This window comes from Limulus polyphemus, unplaced genomic scaffold (genome assembly GCF_000517525.1).
Source record: "Limulus polyphemus unplaced genomic scaffold, Limulus_polyphemus-2.1.2 Scaffold313, whole genome shotgun sequence".
NCBI classification, from domain to species: Eukaryota; Metazoa; Arthropoda; class Merostomata; order Xiphosura; family Limulidae; genus Limulus; species Limulus polyphemus.
In genome coordinates, this window is record NW_013665923.1 from 626,729 (window position 1) to 636,742 (window position 10,014).

Here is a 10,014-nt window from a genome sequence, read left to right on the forward strand (position 1 = left end):
CAAACCAAACCAAACCAAAAACAAAACAATTCTTTTATATTAAATGATATCATACATTATAGCATAAGGAGTTAATCATTAAAATTACTGAATTTATCATACCTGTACGAGGTTTTTTTTTTCTTTCCATGTTTCTCTTTACTACTATAATACATTATTCTTCTACAGAGATTGAGTAAGTTGTATTAAAACTATCTTGGAGTTTCATCATGTCGTTACAGTTCATGTTGCCACGTTTTGTCATACTCTATCTGTGCCAACCGTGTACCTTGACAATAGATGTACAATGAATTTTTTATTTATAAAGGCTTCGTCATAAGGTTGCTATGTCCGAGGCACACCACTCTTTCCTACAGGCTTTCCATAAGCGCAGAATTCAATAGGTGCTGCGTCCGACGACTTGACGGGTATAGCTTCGTATGGAATAGCATAAATACTAGGATGCCTGGAATTTACTTTGTCGAAAATTTTACTTTGAAATTGTTAATCGGCAGGATTAGTTGCCGTTTATTACAAGACTTAATCTTATGCAGCAGGAAACTCCTCCAATTATATCTTCAACTGCCGCAAGCGAACCAAAGTTTGAAAAAAAGTGTATCATCTTTCCACCAAATGAAATAGTTAATCAATGCCTTGTTTGTATTATTTTGCTAATACTACACTTTCTACATCGAAATCCCAAAATCCTAAAATAAACAAACAAATGAGGACACCGCTTCTAATGATATTGAGAGAAGCTATCATTCAGTGGTTTGAAGATAACAAAATTTCATCTGATCATTTAGTCGCTGTAAGCTGTGACGACACATACATCAACACTGGAAAAAAAAAAGCTGGAGTTATGCGGCTTCTTGAATTGCACTTAGCAAGATCTGTTCGTTGGTTAATTTGTTTGTTACATGCAAATGAGTTATCCCCGAGTTATCTAATCACTCATCTTGACGGAGTAACTCTAGGATCATCCGCTTTTTCTGGTCCTCTTGGAAAGAAACTGAAAATTTGCGAATCATTGCCTTCAGTAAACATTGTTTCTGTCGAAATTAAAGAGTCATTACCGAAAATTGACAATCCTGAGGATCTTAGTATAGATCAAAAATATTTGTATGACATGTGCAATGTGGTAGTGTCAGGTCATTGTTCAAGAAAACTTGCTTTACATGATCCTGGTACAATGAACCATTCTCGCTGGTTAACAACAGCAAACAGGATTTTGCGCCTTTACTTCGCAACTGCCTACCCACCCAATAAGCTTAATTTGTTAGTGAGATATGTAATTGAAATGTATACAACAGTTTGGTTTAATATCAAGAAAAATCTCTCATGCAGCCATGGCTCACTGCACCTTTTTTCTACGTGTAAGAAAATCACGTTTTCTCCCGGAATCAGAGAAATGTGTGGTGGATAGAGTAATCCAGAGAAATATGGGATGGATAGAGTAACCCAGAGAAATATGTGATGGATAGAGTTATCCGGAGAAATGCATATTGTGCCTACCCGGAAAATTTGCTGCTTGCAATGTTTAGAGATGATTCTAAGGCTATCAGACAACTTGCTCTTCGTAGAACATTAGCTACTCGATCTACCTCAAATTCTAGCACAATGAGACAGTTTGTGGTTCCAAATATTAATGTGGAAGTTCAACATTACACTGATCTAATAATGTGGACTGAGAGTTGAGCCATCACTTATAAAAAATACAAGCAATGAACAGTTGGTGTCTTTCATTAATGAAGATAACATGCCAGTTTTCAAGTTCAGTATGCCGTGTTACACACAAGCAGTTGAAAGACATGTTAAAATATTAACGGAAGCTTCAGCAGCTATTCGTGGCTATCGCAGAAGAAAGGGATTCATTAAAGCAAAACTTCAATCTCGCAAAATCATGAAAAAATATAATACTAAGAATCTATACATAATCCAGTAATTCTATTGCGTAGTGGAAGGGTGGGCATGGGTAGAACTCGACATGCAATTATCTCCTTATGGTGAGTTATGGGTAATTTAGGATATAAAACTCCTAAATTAGCTAAACGTTGCATATACAAAGCTATGGTACTTTGATTATGGATATTTTAAGGAAAATACCCCCCCCCCTCACGGCAGTACAAGATATAATTTTAGAAGTTTGAAACTTACCCACATAATTACTACTATTAAAAAGAACCAATCGCATACTCTGCCGATAATGATATAATGATGTATATTTTTTCGATGTACCCTAATAAATACCCGTTTTTTTTTCAGTTTCTTGAAGCATGACTGGAAACCTTATGGTGGTAAACTCATATCCTGTTGGTCTCGTTTTGAGACGGAGATCTCCCTTGATCATGTTGTACTGTTATCCGGAACATGCGGACGTCTTTTGCTACTGACATTTGTGTTAATAAATTCTCACCAATTACAAAAAGTTGCACCTTTCTTACCATAACTGAGGTACAGCTTGTTGCAGGTCTCTTTCTTGGTGATCTTGGTATCTCCATTTGATCAACAGCCTTCTGTTCTACATTGCCATTAAGTACAAGGTACATCTCCATTCTGATCATGTTGTTACGATCTGAATGTATAAATATTTTATGTTTTCCCTAAAGTAATCAATTTTCGGTGGTGTCATATTTCCTACGAACTCTAATCAATATCAAAACGTAGTTCTGATACAGTCCGTCCCACCACGACTTTATATCGGCTGTCACATGACTTACTGATTTAAATATTCAAAATTGTTTGAACTATACTATCACACATTTCTAACCGAAAGTACTGTTTTACCAGACCATACCGGATCACTATACTAAAGTAAACATTTTTTCTTCTATACTGGCTCACAATACTAGCTCAGAATATTGCTCTGACATAATAAACCGGCTTACTATATGCTAAACTAGAATATTGTTCTTCAACATCGGCTCACAATACTAGATTAGAATATTGCTGTCTTACATACTATACCAGTTCACAGTATACTAAACTAAATATTCTTCTTCTGTAACGGCTCACAATACTAGATTAGAACAATGTTCTTCTACACACGCTCACAACACTAACCTGTAATATTTTCTTACATATCATTCTGGCTGATTATACTACATTAGAACATTGTTCTTCTATACCAGCTTATAGTACTAATCTGGAATACTGTTATTTTAAACCAGTTCACTATGATAACCTTGGGCGTAGTAATTTTAGTCCATACTAATCTGGGAATTTTTTTTTTCCAAAACATTATTGGACTACTAAACTAACATGGGATTTTTACAGGTTGTACCTATCCAATATACTAACCTAGGGTATTTTTCTTGCAGATCACACCAGCCCAGGTCCTTACTTCCTCCACAATCTACTTCAACTGAGTTAGATTGCTCTCTTCCGGTTTCAGCCGGGTTGTTACTCGTTACTGAAGCGATAACACTGTTGTCGAATTCTTCCTGTGGATGATCCAAAGTCTTTGGGGGCCGTAGAGGGCCTTCAGAAAGAGTACCTTCTGGGAATGACTCTAATCCAGTTGCTTCAGATGAACCTTTTGCCACCTCATTCTCCGAGATCGGAACAAATCCATACTCATACTGTGGATGTCTAATGTTTTGCGGAATCACCAATGGAGGGTTCGGAGAACCAACGGAAGAACCGACACTGTGTGATGACGTCAAGGATGGTCTTCGTTGGACTTGGTAAGGGCGTCGAATGCTAACGGAGGACTGGAATCGCACATGAAATTAATTTTCATAACAGAGCTTCTATTGTTCAATAACAAACCTCGAGACATTAATCTAGTATAAAATTTTAAAATACTAAGGGCTAAAAGATAAGCAGTTTGTTAAAATTTTAAATATTCACGCGCCAATGATAAATTTTCCATTTTTTTCTTTTTCACCGGCTTGTTGAACTCAACTCAGAAGATTTTCTGGAGATTGTTGAAAGCAATTTGCTTATTATTTTAATTTCGTTTTAGAATTGTTACTCCATAAAGACAGTTAAGTTTAAAAGGTCACACTATTAATGCGTGAAAGCTCTTAGTTAAAGTTTCTGACTAGACCCAAGGATATGAGCGTGATTTACATTGGGAAAGAGGAGACATATCCCCTACTTTTTTTCAAGTCAAAGTTGCACGACTTTTCAAGGGTATTAATTTACTCCACGAAGGTAAAACTGAAAACATGGATTGCTCATATTGTTTCATTTATTATCACACATGCTTACTATTCTTCTTTCATTGTACATGAAATTTAACGCTACTAAAGTACGTGTTTATTTGTTACGTTTGGAATTGAAATGTTTGAGTTTGTTAACGTAAAAAAAAATTCTAAATCTCTAGCTAACATACCAGTGGATCCAACTCAAGTCGTGGTACTAAGCTAAGTATGACGACTTAAATTTGATCCCCTCGTATGTTAGCTGAAGATTTCGAAATTTTTTTATTAAACAAATATCAACGTTATATATATGCATATTCAAAACAAAAAAATTATTAAAACGTAATTATTCAAAATTGCTGACACGTTTATCACTTATTGAATATTTATTTAACACAATCTCTGATTGTCATTAAATGAAACAAGATGGCATGCTTTCAACACTACTCACCCGAGTAACAGGCTGAGAAACTTCAGTATCATGAAAGAGGTATTGTTGAGATTTCTGATATTCTGGTGGCTGAAGAAACTGAGGTCGAGAAGCGCTACCTTGTGGGGGGAAGGACACTCTTGTAAGATGGGCGTAAGTTTGTTCGTCTCTGTTTGGTCTATTGCTGTTTAGATACCGGCCTCCGATTAGGTCAGGTCTGGCAGACGTTTGTGGTTGATAAGAATGAGCATCACTGACCAACAATTCTTCAGGTGACAGTACCTGCACACGTTGAGGTCTTGAAGGATGAGGGCGTGGCTTTCGTATCTGTTGAACTTGTAACACTTTTGAGTGTGAAGCTACAGAAGCACTGTTTGTTTGAAACTGTGTAGGTGGACGTAGCTCACCATCATCACCGTTGGTTACATAGTATGGAAAAGGTCTGTTGCTTTGTTTGCGTGGAGTATTATTCTGCCTCAATCCAACGTTGCGTAATGCAGCTTGAATTAACGGTGGGGCATTTTGAAAAAGATCAGAAATCAACTCCGGAGAAGGAGCATTTTGTGGCAGGAGTTGTCCAGTAGTAGTAGTACGAAGCAGCAAAGTCCATATAAATACCAAAATAAAGAAGGGTCCTGTCTGAAGAAATAAGATAAATTGGAATATAAATACTAATGGACGATGTTAACATTTTGTTGTACTATTTACGATGTTACAATATTGGCAAGCAGGAAATGGCGAGACAGAAATGAAATCAGAAAAATGTTCATGTCCAAGAGTTTGCAAGTTAAAATCTTAAGTCACTTTTTAAGTCATTCATTATCAGCTCAAATTATAGTATTTGTCTGGTGAGTCCTGAAATTAAAGTGGGGAAATTTTAGTTTTTGTTCCTATGTTATATAGATAATTCTGAAGTAAAACAGGAGTTATTATGTGATCGTATCTGGAACAAAGCAAAATATTTTGCAAACAATTGTTTAATTTAAATTCTGTCACTTATTAAGTTATATTTAATTCTTATTGATATTGTGGTAAGCTGTATTTTTAGTGTTGTAATTTGTTTGTTATATAGAGAACGTAAAATACCTAAAAATCGTAGGTTGACGTTAAATTCTTGCACCTTCAAAGCTAGATTATATAGGGAGTAGATGTTTCAAGTTAAAATATAATTAGGAAGGTAGATAGAGTTATTTGAAGTTAAATCAGTCAGTGTGTCTTCGTGTAGTACATGAACCTCGTTGCTATCGTGGGTACCGAATTACGTTGCACAAGTAAGTAAGATTTTTTTTACGTATTGTAACAAAGTGAACGTCATTTGTAACGTAAGCTTACGACAATTTCGACAATGTGTAGCTGTTCAAGATTATATAAACGTTAACTTAAAGATATTTTTAAATAAACTAGTTTGTGATTGTTACGTGGACTAGTCGTTGAATGAAGTGTTGATGTTACAACACTATAAAATAAATAACTCCACGTTCTAGTCTTGTACTATGTATCAGCATGGTTGCAAGTGTTGAAAGATTGTGGTAACAACAGCTAAACTTCTTTTATTTTATATATTAAAGGGAAAAAAGCAGCGATAAAATAAATCATACTTACTACTTCTTGACACATTATTTTGAGTGAAATACTTTAGCTGTTTCTAGTTTAGCCTGATACTGTTGGAAATGGGGATCACGTTACTAGACGATCTTCGGGGAAACAGGGGTACAATTCGTACAATGACCTCCACCGCTGCTAGCCAGTAGTTCTGTATTTTTTCTTACTTATTTATACAACCATACACTGTTGTTTGAGCGAGACAAACGTGTTTACAGCCTGCAACTTTAATATTTCCGAACCATGAACTCCTTCCCCAGTGACAGTCAGGCCTAACAATCTCAGTAGTATAGTAACTTACAATCTCCTGCACGAGCTGCACGTGAATGTGGTCTGACGGGTGCCGCTGGGTTCAACGCGATTTTGATGAGAAAATGTCGGAGGTTGGTGGGCAAGGCAAGCCGGACTTGACCCAGTAACTTACTGATCGTTTAGGTTTCCGGGTTGCCCACCTAACAGCCAGAAGAACAAAGCGTGGGCTGATTTTACGAATCACAGAAGGTGAAAGAAAAGACTCCTCTAGGCCTACTATCCATGCACTATACCTGGGTTGTTGTTGTTGTTGTTGCGTATTTTTTCTTGAATTTATCGGTTGTACTTTTGTTATGCGCGCGCATGTTTGTGTGAGGGGTGGGGGGGGAGTGCATGAGAGAATTGAATATGGTAAATTTTAAGGGGATCAGAGAGTATGATCCCAAAAAACGTACCGTTTATAGATTTCACGTGGAGCAATTTCTAAGAGATACGTGGAAAAATTCATACATGTAATTATGACAGCAGAGGCGTCGCTAGGCGTTGGCACACGGGGACCGTGCCCCGATTCTATTTAACAGTGCCCCAAATCCCCAGTTGGTGTCTTGAAAAGCAGAATAGGAAACCATGATTGTTATCATGCTGAAACGCCGGAAATTCTCGGTCCTGCAGACACGAACCTCTAATTTTTTAAACACCTAGCGATGCCTCTGAATGACAGTCTTAAATTTAGTGCCAGATAACTCCCTCCAGACGTAAACCTTCCCTTCCCCCCTTGTTCCCCCGTCGATGGTTACAGCAAGACTTCATGATGTTTAAATATTTATAGGTGCGTATTCTTAGATACTTCTACCTATACTTCGTTGCCTAAGAAAGTCTTGTCCAGTATGATAACTTATAATGTGAAATTATGGAATAGGGAAATAAATATACTTGTTAAACGCATGGGCTACGCCTTAACAAAACAAGTGTTATCCTGCCAACATGAACAAGATAAACTCACACTTATGAAATGAAGTTTCTCGTAATAAGGGGATGGTGGCTAGATGGGTCTGACAGTCATAGTTGATTTCGTTGTTACTAAACAGTCCTTTGTGTGTGTGTGTGTGTGTGTGTGTAGGCAATATTAATAAAGAGCTCTCGATGTTGTCGTTTCAAAGCAAATCTATACAATAGACTATGCGTTCTGTCCAATACGCGTAATCGAACTTCGGATTACATTACAAAGAAATTAAAATTGTAGCGCAAAAGAAATACGAGAAATTAATGAAATTCTATACTATATCTTTGGAGAAAACGTGACCAAAATATATTTCTCACTTTTCTATTACGTTCGAAGCAGGAAAGATTTGACATTAAGTTACACGATAAAATAAAAACTTACCTCTAACTGAAGAGATCTCGAGATAGGTTTAAGTTAATTAAGTAAACAATTAGGAATTTGCCATCCACATGGACGTAACTAACTTTACTATACTTGGTAATTGTAAGTGCAGAAAGATAAAAAGTAAAATGTCAGTCCTTGAAATAGGTCTGTAGCCATGCCGCAATTCAAAATTTCAAATCGTCCGGTGAGACATCGGTAAATTTACGAACTTCCAAAGCTTTAATCCCGGCTTCGATTCCCCGCGATGGACACAGTTTTTTTTGTTTTTTTTGATAGCCTAATTTGACTTTACTCTACAACAAACAAACAAACAAATGAAAAATTCAAACATTTGCGTACCGGCATTTTACATGTTTTAAAAACTTTATTAATGCAATGCACTTTCATTGTATCTTCCAGAAACAATTAACGTATTGGAGAATATAGATTAAGTAACATCTCATACCCCCCACCCACAAAGTAAAACGCCTAAGTATAGGTACTTTTGTTTCATTTGAAGCACTGTGCAAAGTGTATAACTTTGAAATTATGATGTACTTTATTTTAACAGTACCATAGAGATATGTAAATATAATTTGAATTAGTTTCTATAATAGCTACTGGGATTTCTACAGTAAGAAGCTTAATAAGATATTAATCATAATGAAGAAGGTGCGTATTCCTAAAATCACAGTATACTTTGACAACCCCCATGGAAGAAACTAAACAGTGTTAGTTGTTATAGTCACCATTTGTCACGTATTGTAACAAGTTCAAGGTACACAATACCGAAACTACAAAGTGCACTTGATAGAGCATGGACGTATCTAAATACAGCTATATTGATTATACTGTATTTGTACCAACACGTCTGAAAAATCTAAGTTACAGCTAAATGTACAATGTGTACTCCAAATGTTCCTTCAAACTTGAAGATATGGCGTTCAGACAATTTGTGCTTGGGAAGAATATTCAAGAAAAGAAAACAATAGATCACTTAACAATTTTGGGAATGCAACAACAAAAGGTAGGTGTCAGGTTTTATAGGGCCGCAAGTCTTTACAGGAGGTGTTTGTGACTTGTTGGTGATAAATTCGAACAATAAACAGACAGCACACAATCCAGTTGTTTTGAAATAACATATTCAAAACAAGTCAAATGTATGTACAAATGTTCATCACACAGTTAATCACCACAGTTCAATCCAGGATTTTAAATAATTCTCTTTTTCGTCAAAGCCCACACAGGCGGGTTCGATTACTTTAGAACACCTTTGACAAGACAAATTATTCTCCTCTAGTTCTGTTATTAGAATACAAGCTGTGAAACTCACTTTAGAAATCGTCCGTTATGGCTAAACTCACACGCACTTTCACAAAAATTTTGGTCACCTATATATATAATATATAATTCAGAAAATTCGAGTAACATGACGTCAATCCACAAAAATTGAACTATACAACAAATGATTCGTAAAGAGTTACGTAAGTAAACCTGCGATAAAATATCGCTTCTAAAAATATTAGATTTAACACTCGCACTTTATAACTGTCTAAATCAGAACTCTCAGTTTAAATTTAAATGAAACAGTCGTGTATATCTAACAGTAGGAACTGGAGATTCCACTTGATGTTGCAAATCAAGGACTACTGCCTCGACAATGTTGAGAAAACAAGAACAGAAGATAGAAACTTAAACCCTTGGAACAGAAGGTAGAAACTTAAACCGTTGGAGATCCTACTTGATGTTGCAATTCACGAAATACTAATATATAAAGTTACTTTGAGCTCTAATAATTTCCTCATAAGTTTTGATGGCTTCATCTAGATTAGTGCGTCTCTCCACACATATGTTAACGTACAATTTTCTATGTTAAGGCATACCTGTAGTTCTCTCGTTTAGGCAACGACTTATTCTCGTCAAGGCACAAGAAGGTCGCAAATGAAGACTTAAAATATCTATCATTTTTATTAAAGTCAAAATTAAATCAGTGCGCTGTAAGAGTGAAGGTGAAATCACACATTTTGATCAAATAGGAGTATCTCAAGAGAGGGTGGTGGGTTCTCTTGGCTAGCTGCCTTCCTTCTTGTGTTTCAGTTCAAAATTAAAGACGGTTAGCGCATATAATTATTGTGTGATTTTCGTTTTGTTAATTTCTTAATATTTATTTTGTGTAAGTTTTCTAATAGGAAGACAAGAAGATATGCATTTATTAAGAGATCTTGTTTGTTTGTTTG

At 36.0% G+C, this 10,014-nt stretch overlaps 1 protein-coding gene across 1 annotated transcript in view; it reads right to left on the reverse strand.

Annotated features, from left to right (window-relative positions):
- The window catches only part of LOC111085288, a 19,336-nt gene extending 11,193 nt beyond the window's left edge, over positions 1-8,143 (reverse strand). Inside the window, exons 1-3 of the mRNA XM_022383155.1 lie at positions 8,138-8,143; positions 4,579-5,196; positions 3,280-3,692 (exon numbers count right to left, since the gene is read on the reverse strand). Coding sequence (XP_022238863.1) covers positions 3,280-3,692; positions 4,579-5,196; positions 8,138-8,143 — 1,037 coding nt within the window. The remainder of the gene's footprint in view (positions 1-3,279; positions 3,693-4,578; positions 5,197-8,137) is intronic.
- Between the last annotated feature and the right edge of the window lie 1,871 nt (positions 8,144-10,014).